Source organism: Diadema antillarum, unplaced genomic scaffold, assembly GCF_040938485.1.
Source record: "Diadema antillarum isolate AM-2024a unplaced genomic scaffold, OU_Dant_1.0 seq00000513_RagTag, whole genome shotgun sequence".
Lineage (NCBI taxonomy): Eukaryota > Metazoa > Echinodermata > Echinoidea > Diadematoida > Diadematidae > Diadema > Diadema antillarum.
Window position 1 is genome coordinate 218,864 of NW_027271467.1, and position 15,041 is coordinate 233,904.

Genomic DNA, 15,041 nt, shown 5'->3' on the forward strand with positions numbered 1-15,041 from the left:
CCGGAGAAAGAACAACCAAGAAGAAGAAGAAGCTGCGGCTAGTCTTACTTTAGAACTCTGTATGTAAAACTTGCTTATGGACTAATGGAGCAGTCTATGTCCTGAGACTGAGTAAATTACCCATGTAGGGTTATCATCGTCGGCCTTCAAGTGCGTTATTGTTATGTTATTGATTTCCGTGTAACGTTGTAGTGTAATAAATTGTAAAAAAATTTTTCTTCCAAAAATTTCTAAATTTATTATTCTCCTATTAAAACTGTGACAAGCCTGAACGCGAAGCGTTCATAAACATGTGTCGGGGGTGTGAATGAGCGCCCTGGGCCTGGGATTATTCACCATGAGTCTTCTAGCAAATTTACTATGCTGTCTAACCCCGTTGTGGGGTGCTGAACGACACGTACGTGTATCGAAGCGTGTTGGGGTCGCTGTTGCGGTTAGACAACCTAGACTGTATGATTTACTGTCTAGACATCTCTGCAGCTTGGCAGTGCTAGCTAGGCCCGGCACTAGAGCCCTGTTGCATTAGTGTCAGTCAGAAAGTCAAACATAGAACCTATATTCTAGTCTAGATTTAGAATCTAAGTCTCTAGAAACTCAATTCTGATTGCTTGATTAGTAATAAAGTTACCTGACGGAATGTGATTTTCTGATGTAAGTTTGATTACTTTTTATAATGCAACAGGGCCAGGGCCCAACTGGACTTTTCTAGAGGATCTAGTTGTAGTAATCTAGAGGATAGCGATTGATGTAAGTTTGATTACTTTTTTTATAATGCAACAGGACCAGGGCCCAACTGGACTTTTCTAGAGGGTCTAGTTGTAGTAATCTAGAGAATCTGGTGCTCTACACACTAGATTTAATTTGTACTTAAATTCTAGGCTCTACATGTGCCAGGTAATATATGATACATATATTTTATTTTTACGATTATTTCAGTGACCTGGCTCACTTTCCTTCATATTCCTGGAGGATGCAGAGAAGCTGATTCAGGTGTTATTTCCAATGACCATCTGGAGGACAAACTATACCAGTATGCATCATATTTACAGATTCAAGAGGTAAGACCAATTGGAAACTCAAAGTGTATTTAAAGAGAAACAATGCAGAGTATGCATAGCTTTGCTTGCAATTATTTATCATTTATCATAAATATTGACCAAGTCATTTGGTCGAAGTTATTCATTGCCATGAACTTTCTTAAAAACTTACCCTGCCACTGGTTTAAGACCAATTTGTTTTTACATTTGTTTGTTTGTTTGTTTGTTTTTGGCTGCTTGATTTTCTATATCTGATTTGACTAATGACAATAAAACAAAAACCACGAGCACCAGTAAATGAATAATCCAATGACCACTGTTTCCTGTGGAAAAGCACAAAACCTCAGTCTTCACTGTAATACACATTCTGTGTGTTTTTATTGACATAGAATCTCCAGGATGATGCACTCTCCCAATGGGAGTGTCCTCCTACGATGCTTGACATCAGCACAAACCACCGAAGCTCTCCGTCCTTTTCTCTTTGCCGTCCACCCGGATTTCTTTGGGCAGCACCCACGAGAGAGGGCAAGTAGCACAAAAAGGAACTCAATGAGTCCACCATGTTACTGTCAATTTTTTTTACACAGAAATTTCCTTCCTACAGTTTCAATTGATACATTCCACAGTTTTTTTATTGAAACTAGACAACATACCCTTCCAGTAAGGCTTTGTTTTAGGAATGCACAAGGCAGATTTGGGCTGGACACAATAATTGACACCGTAGAGAACTATCAAATTATGTGTTTCGTTAAAAAATCTCTCTTTTTTTTTATGCCTCCGCCAACGAAGTGGCCGGAGGCATTATGTTTTCGGGTCGTCCGTCCGTCCGTCCGTCCCGTTTTGTTTTTGTCGATATCTCAAGAACCGTGTGGTGGTTTTACATCAAACTTGGTATGAGAGTATATCCTGGGGGGATAATACTTTATTTGGATTTTAGGGTCACGGGGTCAAAGATCAAAGGTCACTGGTTATTTTGTGAAAAAAAAGGTTGAAAATTCATGTTTTTCTCCATATCTCGCAAATGGTTCGAGGTATCTTCATGGAACTTAGTATATATGTTTGTTCCAATGGGCAGTGATTATCTAGGGAAGTTGGGGGTCATGGTTCAAAGGTCAGGGGTCAAAGGTCAAGGTCAACTCCTCAAAATATCACTACTTTCCTTATATTTATGCAATGCCTGAAGGTTTTTTTTTAAACTTGATGTATGCATGTATTACCCGATATATATTCTGTGGGAAGTTTCTTGCCAAAAAGTCAAAGGTCAAAGGTCAAGTGAAAGTGTTGAATTGCACTTTTCCCTCCATATCTCAAAAGTAACTCAAGGTATCATCATGAAACTTACATATTTATGCATGTTCAACCTAACAGTGATTCTCTTTGGAACTGTGAGGTCAAAGGTCAAAGGCCAGGTTTAGATAATGCTATTTTCCCATTTGATACTGAAATTATACTTTTTCTCAATACCTTGAAAATTACTCAATGCATAAACTTATAAAAGGGTCAAAAGTCAAGTAAAAATCATCAGTTCCCCAAATACCTGCACTCTGACATTTTAATCATTCATCCAATTGAACCTAGTTCTAGGAAAGTGAACATTCAGCACATTTGTGGCAAACCTGTCATTTTAATATTTTGCCAATTGTGTGAAACTGTCATCACACATTGTCAAGACATTGTACTATAGACCTATTAGGAGAACCATGCATTATGGCGGAGGCATATCAGTCGCCGTAGCGATATATCTAGTTTCCTATTAAACAGAGAAGAGCAGCTTAGTTTTCATAGTCATGGATATTATGCAAGCCATCCCCACATTTGAAAAAGTGAAGAAAAAAAAAACAGTAACTATGCTCTAAAACAACTTTTCTAGATGCTGAAATATGATTTAGAGATAGAAATATCCTGTGAAAGTGTCATTGATAATGTGATTGAAAATCAACCTTAACTTATGCCAGTTATATTTCTAATCGTTTGGTATCATGTAAAAGTCATTTTGCAAAGTCTTGCTGCTCTGGTTTGTATACCAGGGCTCATGCCAGATTTATGGCCAAGTGATATTCCTGGTAACTGGAATTAGCACTGTGCAAGCTCTCATTGCAAGTCTAATCCAAAGTGTATCCACTTTGCAGTGTTGTCATTAGGATTCTGAATACCTCCTCTATCTGTGATTTCATTATAGCTCGTGTGATTGTTTATAGGGATGTAGTTATGCTGTAGAAAATGATACAGTGTCAGGAACCAGCTTGTTTTTATGGCTCTTCTTGTCTCTATCCCTGCAGGAAACAAATGAACGTTCTCTCCAACAGCTCTTTGCATACATAGACGACCTCCAGACAGATAAGAGAGTTGCGGCCACTGAACTCACATTTTATCTCAGAAATGGCAGGAAAGGTGCAGAGGACATGCTTCATTACAAAGGTACATGATTAGTTTGTGTGCCTAAACAAGCATGGTGAAACTTGACTAGAAAAGTTCCATCACAGTTGTTGAATGTTCCACTGAAGTTTAAGAACATCTCTCCTACAGACAAATATGTTCACAAAATAGCAGTGTCTTAAAATCCCTGAGAGCTTTAATGTAGTGCTTTGTAAAAATAATAATAATATTAATAATGATAATAATAATGATAAAAAAATAAATTGAAATAATGTACAATATATAGTGGAAACAGTGGTAGATCTCTAAAATATATTTGATACAGGAGTTCTTGTTTCATGAAAATTGTAATTGCATTGCCAGGACTGTGACTACATCAAATGTTGGGTCTTTTCTAGCTCAGCATGGCCTGAATGAAATTCATGTAATAGGAGCAATGATTGTCACAATGATGAGAATGACAATGATACTCTGTTCACAGAGAGAGAGATAGAGTAGAAAACAAAGAACCATGTTAGCATTGCATATGAACAGAGAAAAATAGAGACAGCTCTGAAAATGAAAATACAGCATAGAGAATAGAATTTATCCCATATGGAATTTACCATATTATAGTAACGTAAGTAATGTTTTGATTCATATTGCCTCAAACACATACATTATTTGAAGGTCATTAATGAATTTAAGATATAAACAATATCAGAATCAACATTAGACCTCTTTTTTCCTTCTTAGAGGTAATACATGCATTTCAGTCTCTGTAAAGTGTGTGTTTATATTTTCTTCTTCTTTTTAAGGAAAAGCAAGAGTTAATGACACTGGTCAAGATTTTAATCTTGCAATGTGCTCCTCACTTATTGGTAAAACGACATTTTATTTCTCTCTCGTAATGTCCAACACCTGATTAATGGAGAACGAGTAGCCAGACTTTGCATGCATAGTTGTTACCTGCATATTGCCAAACTCAGTGAAGGTACATATATTTTCATTTCTAACAATCATTACACTTTTAATGGACTCAATTAGGGAGCACTGCTCTGAAGAGTATCAACATTAACCTGACTTCATCGGACGTCTACGCCACAGTCAGAGGTGTTCTTGAGAGCAGCATGCTGTCTACTGCCCTCGTTGACCGGTACAAGCAGGAGAATGACGCCGCAGGAGGAGTGTTCCCACGACCAGTGGAGTGGCACCATTCCTACTATGAGTATACTGGGAAGAAAAATCCAAACACCAAAGTTCATCAAAGACCGCGCAAACCTGAAATTACTCTAAGGTATCATTTCGAAATTATTGTTAATCTTGCGACTGGATCTTTATCAAATTATTCCTCAGATTTGTAACCCTGTTTATTCATTTACTTTTACAGATTTATCTTCTTTTTTTTTTCTTTTAGTGTAATTTCTTCAGTTTTAGACATATACAAAAGATGAGCAGCTCACTCATGTACATGTTGCATGCAGAGTTTGGTCAGTGAAGTGGGATGTTGTGTCCACAGACATAATTGTTGGTGTTGTGTGTTTTCAATCTACTGTAGTATACCAGTATTTTTTCATGAGAGGACTTTGCGGATCTATGCATAACAATGAAGGTCTACACAATGTAATACTTTTCTTTTCCTCTGCACAGAATTTGCTTAGCTTATCACTATGCCATATCACTGTGCTGTATCTTATCACTGTCATGTTAATATGCCATTAGCACGGATGTTCTCCTGTGAGCTCTCCTGTGACCCAACTTCCAAATTCACATTTTACCCTGCTTCTTGTGGCAGCTACTGGTTGAAGACCAACATCAAAGAGGCCAGGAGGAAGCTTGCTAGCAGCCAGCCAATCAGAGACGACATCGAGTCCCTGCGCCGAGACGTGATCAGACGATTGGACCTGGTGGACGTGAGGTGGGACAGCATGTGGGATGTTGTCAACTTTCGAGCCTGCCTCAGAACTGTCCTTGACCTGTGCCAGCAGCATGCGACCATCATGCAGAATCTTAGAGGTACATGTAGATAAGGAGTGGGGGGCGATTTGTGTTGGGCAGAAATTATATTTTGAGCTGCAAACACCTACTAAGCCTTTTTTTTTTTTTTTTTTTTGCATCCTACAGTGCCAGCTGTGTTTTTCTTTTTCCTTTTTTTAAGGTGAATGTTTGATTTTCATTTTCTTTTCACATTCTTCTTATGAAGCTGATCTTTGCCCCAATGTAAATGTCACTGTCAGACTCAATAAAATATGTTTGGACATGAAATTGTGCTCCTAAATATCCTACAAGTCTTATTAAAATTTTGAATATAAGACCTTCAATGAATCCTGAAGTGGAATCCACTGTGAATTGCTGTAATGCATGCTAAACAAGCACCCTCTTTGATATTTGGTTCTGTGTTAGCAATGGAATTTTTGGTATAGTTTTCATATTTTCTGCCTATTTTTTTTCCTACGTAACAGGTTGCACAATTGTACTGGGGGATGTTACAAGGCTGATGCCATCAGGTACAATTTCCTTAGGAAGCCAAGAAGTGCCCCATCAGTGGCTGTCGGTAGGTTTTGCTAAATGTACATGATGGTAGAGATTTTGCAATGTCTTGTTCGTGCACCAAGCTTTGATGGCATTTGGACATTTCCTGGTATCCGACTCATTACTGGCACATCTAGATATCCATTTAAACCTGAATTTGTCCAAGGAGGTGCAATAACAGCTTTTTGTTTCCTTTATCGAGATGTGCCAGTCAAGATAAGGAGTAGCCAAGAGAACAGTGCTATGCCAATGAGTACTCCCCGCAATGTGAAATACTGCCACATAGCAGTAATTCATGTATGGTGGTGTTGTTATAAATTCTCCCTATCGCATATAGCCGATATCAAGTGATATTACCTCGTGATACCAGTATCTGATCGATCGCTTTTGGGATGTATACTTCCGGTTTTACGGTTCTGGAAAATCATACCAAAGATCGTTTGTAGTGTAGGATCTTTGATCGTACATTCAAAACGCACAGAACTCGTCATGCACAAGTAAATATGAATCGACCTGATGACCAATTTTGGAGAATGTCTGTGTCGCGATTAAACTTTGTCTGTTGGGAACTTCACCCATGTCACGTCCTTCATCCATGGATATTTTCCATAATTTTGTCGTTTGATGCTGGGCCGCTTCGCAGAAGAATTCCATTTATCAAATGTAAAGTTACAGAATCGAAAATAACTATTATTTGAGAGATTGTAAGACAGATTTTGATACGATCTATGAATACTAGGTAGTACTTCTTCGTTCAATGTGGATAAAAGCGTACATTTTACACATCGCTTGTTCATAATTGGAAGTTTATATCCCAAGAATTAATGGTAAAAAAAAAAGAGGGTGCCACACATGTTCTGGTTCATAGAGCTATATGCGATAGGGAGAATTGTCATGAGTTGGCAAAGATTTTAGAGTGCATTCCCTAAGTATGGATGCAGAAAGATCAGGAAATGAATACACATACAGACAAGAGGAACTGAATTGGTACATATAGAAACAATGTTTAGAAAGTCCAACTAATTTACTTACTGTTTGCAGAGTGGGAACTTTTTGTGGCGGCTTTATGTGTATTCTTTTTTTCTTTTTTGTCTTTCAGACTTAATTTTTAAGATAGAGTAATAGTGATTGAGATGAATAGATTTACTTTATTCAGGACAGTAAGTGATTTGGCAACATCAGTTATAGTCGCTCACTTGAATGACTGTTTGAAACACATTCCATTTCAGACCTCTGGCCCTCTCTAAATGCCTTGCAAATAGAGGGCTGCTACTTGTACCAAAGCTGTTTGACATCTTGCTAGAGATCACTCACCAGTATCCCTTGTGACAATTCCATTCCAGCTTGTGGCCAGCCTCCCCAGGGAGAGGGCGGTTCTGCTACTTATCCCGCCCATGGAGCGCCACCTGTCATCCCTCCTCGGCGGATGCAGCATCGGTGCCGCGGACATTGTGACGACGACGGCCCGCTCCCATCACAGCACTCTCGCGAGGATGGTAGAGACGATCGAAAATGAATCCAGTACTGCCGAGGCAACGGGGGAGGGTGGATGCAAGGAAGCGATCATGCCTCAGGGAAGCCTGGAGGGTGTTCATGTCATTGTTGAAGGGTAAACTCCTGTCTCCAAAGTTTGTTCATGGTATTAACCCATTGAGGACGAGTCCCCAAGTATACTCGGGCAGGTGTCTATGGGAAAGGTGCATTGTACCAAGATCAGCTTGTCCTTTAATGGGTTAAATACCCAGTAGCGCTAGGAAACATTGGTGGTCCAATATGATCAATCTTCATTCACTTTCCACCTGGGCACATTCAAAATGCACGAATAGTGCCCATCAGGGAATATGAGCATTGATACCTATGCTCATCGGTAATGGTCGACACTCCCGTCGAGGTTCATCAGTTGTGTGTGCACTCACATGGAGATCAATGGTAGAGCTGGACAAAGTTTGTTACAGGGATTCTCGAATATATCTGAGCCTGGCCAGCCTTCCAACCCCATGGTATTCCCACGCTACCACATCTTTAAGAAGTGTAAGGTGCGGCCAGGGATGTATGAAATATTTGTTGGCAGGGGCCATGATGTGTGTATCCATCCAGTAATGTCTGAATGACAAAGTTTCCTTCATATCAGATGTTTGACTGATGGGAATCCAGTGACAAAGACAATAGTGGGTTCAAAGTGCAATTCCATTTCATATCTCGGTTGACTTTAGTAGAGTAATAATCAAACAGATATGGCAGATAACATCAAAACATCTGTGTAGACTGAACTGACAAAGATATACAGAACCAATGTATTGTGATTAGCACTGCCACTACAAATCTGAGATGATTTTAATGAATTAGGTACAGTGGACTCCTGCTATAATGAAGTCCTCAGGACCAGCAGTTTTCTTTCATTATATCGAACTTGCGTTATAACCGAACAAATAACTAATAAAAAACAAAGGGTGAATAATGTTGGGGCCTGAATTTTTACTTTGTTGTAACCGTAATCTTTTTTAAACCTTGTTTTTATGCCTCCGCAACGAAGTGGCCGGAGGCATTATGTTTTCGGGTCGTCCGTCCGTCCGTCCGTCCCGTTTTGTTTTTGTCGATATCTCAAGAACCGTGTGGTGGTTTTACATTAAACTTGGTATGAGGGTATATCCTGGGGGGATGATACTTTGTGTGGATTATAGGGTCACAGGGTCAAAGGTCAAAGGTCACAGGTTATTTTTGTGAAAAAAAATTGAAATTTCATGTTTTTCTCCATATCTCGCAAATGGTTCAAGGTATCTTCATGGAACTTAGTATATATGCTTGTACCGATGGGCAGTGATTATCTAGGGAAGTTGGGGGTCATGGGTCGAAGGTCAGGGGGTCAAAGGTCAAGGTCAACTCCTCAAAATATCACTACTTTCCTTAAAATGCAATATATGCCTGAAGTTTTTTTTTTTTTAAACTTGATGTATGGCATGTATTACCCAATATATATTTTTGGGGAAGTTTCTTGCCAAAAGGTCAAAGGTCAAAAGGTAAAAGGTCAAGTGAAAGTGCTAAATTGCACTTTTTCCTCCATATCTCGAAAGTAACTCAAGGTATCATCATGAAATTTACATATTTATGCATGTTCAACCTAACAGTGATTTTCTTTGGAACTGTGAGGTCAAAGGTCAAAGGCCAGGTTTAGATAATGCTATTTTCCCATTTGATACTGAAATTATACTTTTTCTCAATACCTTGAAAATTACTCAATGCATAAACTTATAAAAGGGTCAAAAGTCAAGTAAAAATCATCAGTTCCCCAAATACCTGCACTCTGACATTTTAATCATTCATCCAATTGAACCTAGTTCTAGGAAAGTGAACATTCAGCACATTTGTGTCAAACCTGTCATTTTAATATTTTGCCAATTGTGTGAAACTGTCATCACACATTGTCAAGACATTGTACTATAGACCTATTAGGAGAACCATGCATTATGGCGGAGGCATATCAGTAGCCGTAGCGATATATCTAGTTTATAATGGGAGTGCACTGTATTGTAAAACCAGAAATTTCCGCGTGCATGAAACTTTGGGGGACTTTGCCAGGAGCCAAGATTTGCAATTTGAATGCATGCGAAAGTGTTTTGTCTGCGCAATAAATATAGAGTGCCAGTGGCAATTTGCGAAAGTTTCACGCCATGAAAAAGGCCATGGGCTCCAACGAAGAAATGATCTGTAATTATGAATGCATTGTAGTTGTTAAACTACTCACCCAAAGCATAATTTTTACGATATTTTAGTGTACAAACCAATGAGAGAGTTTTGAGGTGACACCATCATGGCTTTGGCTTATTTTACAGCTGTTAGTCACAGAATTGTGCATTTGATGGTATTTCTGCTGATTGCCTGTCTTTTAAATGAACATTTTGCAGGACTTCAGGTCAACAATATATGGACTACAAGGGTAACCTCCATGTCATGTGCAATAGCTCTGTCCAGAGCATTACCAGTTTTCTCCGGTCCAACTCTCACCAAGCGAGGGAGCTCCGTGCTCAGCACAAAAGGTACTGACAGTCATGAGATAAATCGAGTTTCACCACATCATAAGAAAAACACAGAAATGCCTGTGTTTCTCATGACTAATTCATAATGGCAGTTGAAGTGAAATCCATGGTTTAAATATTGTCCATGAACTAAAACGAGCACAAAGTAGACGCAACATTCACATTTGCACGCATATCGTCTAAATTTGTGTAATCTATGGACTAGATATAAACTATGTGTGTGCATTTGGGCCAATGAGTTTGCTCTAGTCCTAGGCTGCGTTTATCAACTTTCCCCTGTTTAAACGGCTTTTGAAAGCCCTTTCGATAGCCCTTTTGAAAGCCCTTTCCATAGCCCTTTCCAAAGCCCTTTCCAAAGTCCTGTACTCTTAATGTGCCTCTTGTTTTCTAAGAAGGGACGGCGATTACCATCATAAAGACATATCTTCCTTTGAGAGTGAGGAGTCATGATGCAATGCCACATGAATCAATTGTCTTCCTATCTGTGAGGCAGCTCCAGTTTAGCACATACTTCAAATATTTCTGAGTGGCGACATGAGACTTTGGCTGCATTTATCAACTTTCCCCTGTTTAAACGGCTTTCAAAAGCCCTTTCCAAAGCCCTTTAGAAACGGCTTCCAAAATAGTTGCATTTATCAACTCTCTTCGTGAACACGATAACTGGCCTGTCACTGCACAGCTGCATTGCGCAATTCGACCCGAGGAGAAGAGGTCATATAAGGCGTCCATTGTTCGTAACTGCAGTACAATACTACAAAGCCATTTCAAAACAGCTTTGCATTTATCAACTTCAAAAGGCTTTTACAAACAGGTTTCTGAAAACCTGTTTAGGAAACCTGTTTGGAAAGCCACAAATTTGCAGCTTTCGAAAAGGCTTTCCGAAAGGGCTTTCAAAACAGCTTTGCGTTTATCAACTCGTAAAAATTCCTTGAAAGCTGTTTGGAAAACCTGTTTCTGCCGAGAAAAGGAGAGTTGATAAACACACCCTTTCGAAAAGGCTTTCTGAAAGGGCTTTCAAAACAGCTTTGCGTTTATCAACTCGTAAAAATTCCTTGAAAGCTGTTTGGAAAACCTCTTTCTGCCGAGAAAAGAGTTGATAAACGCACCCCTAGTTGTAAGCCCAAAATATTTCACACATGTATGGCAGTATGATGTGTTGTTGGTCTAGCAAGCAAGAAATGCAACTCTGAGCACAAAGTTTTGAGCCTTTTAGCGCAAGACTATTGATTCTTCTTCTTGTATGATTTCAGAATGATTTACGCCAACTGGCATGCAGATAAGGGCCTATTGCCCACAAATTGTATCCATTATAACACTTTTAACTCTGTGACATTGTTACTTTGCAGTAATTGTATGAAGATTTTGTTTTCTGAGTTTTTCCTTTGTTCTAGTAACAATGGGTAATTCTTTATAAACATGTTGTGATTGACACTGATGAACATAACATTAGTTTTACAAGGCAGTTTTCCCTGTCCCTCACATCCAAAATTATTCAGTGATATCAACCTTCACAGCACACAGTTTCTGTTTGTTTGTTTGTTTGTTTTCAGAGCAGTTGTGTTGATTCCACTGTTTGTCAATACCAGAGTTGAATGAAGTACAATATTATTCTGTCATGACATCCCAAAAGTTTAAAGAGATTGTATAGTTTTGGTTGAGACTGGGCTTCAGATTTCTAACTTTTTAAGAAAGATAATGAGAAACCACTTTTGAAATATTAAAGAGCATGTATCTCCAAGAGAAATTCAACATTTATTTGATGAAAATTGGTCTTGAAATGGCTGAGATATCCAAAACAAAAGATACAAATAAAAGGTGGGACCATGGACTTTTATAAGGATCACTTTGTTTTACTTTATTTTGGAGATATTTCAGCCATTTCAAAACTGATTTTCATCGAATAAACTTTGAATTCCTCCTAGAATGGCATGCTCTGTAACATTTCATAAGTGGTTTCTTGATATCTCGCAAAAAAGTTGAAAGCTCATTTCTCATCTTCACCGATACTATACCATACCTTTAAAAACATTCGCCGGTGCCAGAAAACAAACAAAACAAAAAGTCTTATGTAATCTCCCACAGTAACACCAAGGAGGAGGCCTGCCTCATTGCTGGTTGCCTTGAGGAGATGGACCTGGCTACCTTGACACGAGACCTCACCGTCACCCCGCTGCAGATGATAACTTGCTGCCGGCAGCTGCGGCAGAATCCATTCAAGTTGGGTGTGACCACGCATGGCCTCCACCTGCAAGTCACACACCGCTATGCCCTCATGCGTGGAGGGGAAATTTGTATCCCGTGGAACTGGAAATAGTTGTTGTTGTTGTTCTTCTTCTTCTTGCTTGTCTGATTTTCTTGCCCTGGGCATTACCCACTGACTGATGGAACCTTGTGTGAGGCAGTGATTTGGTTAAATGTGATCATGTGATGATGCCCCATCGAAGCTGAAGGATTTGAAACATACATTGTGCAAAGAAAAAGTTGCAGTTGCCTTCCTGATTGTACTATGCATTAACTGTGAAGGGAAATTTTTTTTTTTTTTTTTTTTAGATGCACATCCTTCTCAGACAGACAGACATAAAGACACACATACACACACACAATGCATATCTATTCCAAACATGTGGATCATTGACAAACAGCCTTTATGTGCAAACATTTGTTGTTGACCATTAGTGTGCAATGACATTGATGTGTTTACCAGAGGCCTATGTCCATGAATATGATTGGAAAACATGATGACAGAATATGTGTTATGTGCAAACATTATTTTTGTTGTTGACCATCAGTGTGCGATGACATTGATGTGTTTACCAGAGGCCTATGTCCATGAATATGATTGGAAACATGATGACAGAATCTGTGTTAATCATTGTATGAGAGGAACAAGAGTTTATGTCCATGAATATGATAGAGTAAACAGGATGACAATTTTTGTTAAACATAACGTTGCTGGGGCGACAAGACCTTGTATCTACAAAATGTCAAATGTTCAGGAGAGCAAAAAAACATGGCAGCCAAAGCACTGTATCCAATGGGATAGACATTCCTTTGACATGCCATGGTGGCTTCATTTTGGGGGTAAGACAGCTAGGATTTGGACAGGACATCACTTAACTGATTATCTGACCATTAATCCAAAAAGGTCATTTTCATTAAAATTGCAGATACAAGGTCTTGTCATCCCAGCGACGATAAACTTTTTAACACCTGGCTGAGACTTACTCATGAAGGTCAATCACTTTTTTAATGAACACGTCACACTAAGTCTTTAAATTGCAATGTTAAGATAGACTAGAACTTTTTGTTCCCGTTGTTAGTAGCCAGGCAATATTTTGTTCTGGTGGGATATAGGTCCTATGGCTTTTTTGTTTAGAACCCTTGCTAGCCATATTCAGATGTGATACCAGTTAACTTGGTTATACTCTCAGGAAGTCTGCTAAATTTAGTGTCCTGTACGATGTAACATTGTGCCTCGAGGCGCTGGTTTCACTACTGCTTGTACTTCAGTCCTGGCTTGTCTACAGATTAGAATACAAGCCATGCCTAGTTGGCAAATCAATATTTTTTTGTGTGTGTGTTCAGTCTTGTTATGAAGCAATCCAGTAACCTTTTGCGTAAATTTCAGAGGATTTCATTCAAGACCCTACCTTTCGCAGCTTCATGTCCAGCAACAAGTCTCATTAAAGAGTTAGCATTTTGGGAGTGTGGAATAAATTGTAAATGACCACAATGACTCAAGAGCTGTCTGTGCATACTTAATAGCAAGCCTTAGATCTGTGATGCGAATGTTAAAGATGCTATAAAGCTAAGAATGGTGTTCTGCACATGCGCCCAAGGCAGCTGTTTCCACTGTTCAACCTGGACGGCTGCGTTGTCTTAGAGTTTGCGTCACAGATCTATAGCTCGTTAATGTAAACGGTGATGCGACATTTGCTCCTGCAACAATTGCTCTGGTCTCATTTTCTCCAAGGACTTAAGGTTAGGGTTAGAGTTGTGAAAAGGTTTCAGATTAAGTTTGATGTGATGATTAGGATTAGGGTTAAGTTTTATGTTTGTGGGTACAATTTATGTTTGGTTTAGTGTGCAGATATCTCTCGGGAGCAATTGTTACAGGAGCAAATGTCATGGAACCAATGTGAATGCAAGGTCTATAAACCTTTTAGATGCTTGCACCAATTTTTTTTTTTTTTCACTATGCATGCAAAAACTTATTGTGAGTTTGTGAAACTTTTTCCTGTCTCTCTTTCAATCAAGCACTCCTGAATTTTGCAGTGTCCATATTTGGTGTGGTGAAATCTATCAAGTTTGTGTTCTTTCTTATATATCTGACACTTGATTTGCTTATATTGCACCAAGAGGCATGCGTAAGACGCCCACTCATTTTTATTGTGGCCTGCGCAAGTTTCACACAGGATGGGCACAGTGAGTTCCAGACACATGCGCAGTTCACACCAGTAATATTGTGCTACATGTATTTTCAGGCAAGCATAATATTTCTGAAATTATGAAATGTAGTAGTGTGAGCAGAAGTGTGAGCCTTGCAAATCTATTTCTCACAATATTTTCTAGTGAAGAATGAACCTGAAAAAAAAAGATTGATTTATCCCCAGATGCAGAAGATTCAAGGTTCATGAAGATTCAAAATTATTTGTTGTCATGTAAAAGTATACACAAACTTTTTTCGGACATTTAACAAGTGTAAAGTGTAGTTGTGTTACTGAAAAACTGAGGAGATCCCAAGAGTATGCTTTATGACACAATGTTAGCATTTTATTGTTCCCTTTTGACTATCATTCTGTGATCATGTGATGTTTAAATGTCATTTTTGATACAGTGCACTCCTGTTGTAACAAACATGGTTAAAGCGAAACTCTTGTTACTATGAAGTAAAAATTCAACTTCCAAAATATCTATAAATGTTTATATACTTTACTGTTAAGCCGTAACAAAATTTTGATATAACAAAAGAAAAGTGCCGTTCCCAAGGATTTCGTTATATTGGGAGTTTTGAGGCTATACTTATCTTTACTTAATGGATATGATTATGACACTGATTGGCATGAGAATGAAAAAAATCAAA

At 38.7% G+C, this 15,041-nt stretch overlaps 1 protein-coding gene across 1 annotated transcript; it reads left to right on the plus strand.

The window, feature by feature from the left end:
• Positions 1–768: 768 nt before the first annotated feature.
• Positions 769–12,272, plus strand: LOC139734206 (T-cell activation inhibitor, mitochondrial-like). Its single transcript, XM_071645010.1, has 9 exons — positions 769–1,058; positions 1,427–1,562; positions 3,317–3,455; positions 4,440–4,689; positions 5,188–5,408; positions 5,855–5,946; positions 7,268–7,533; positions 9,827–9,958; positions 12,041–12,272. The coding sequence occupies exons 1-9, from the start codon at positions 1,003–1,005 to the stop codon at positions 12,270–12,272; spliced, it is 1,524 nt and encodes a 507-aa protein (XP_071501111.1). The 5' UTR covers positions 769–1,002.
• Positions 12,273–15,041: the final 2,769 nt, after the last annotated feature.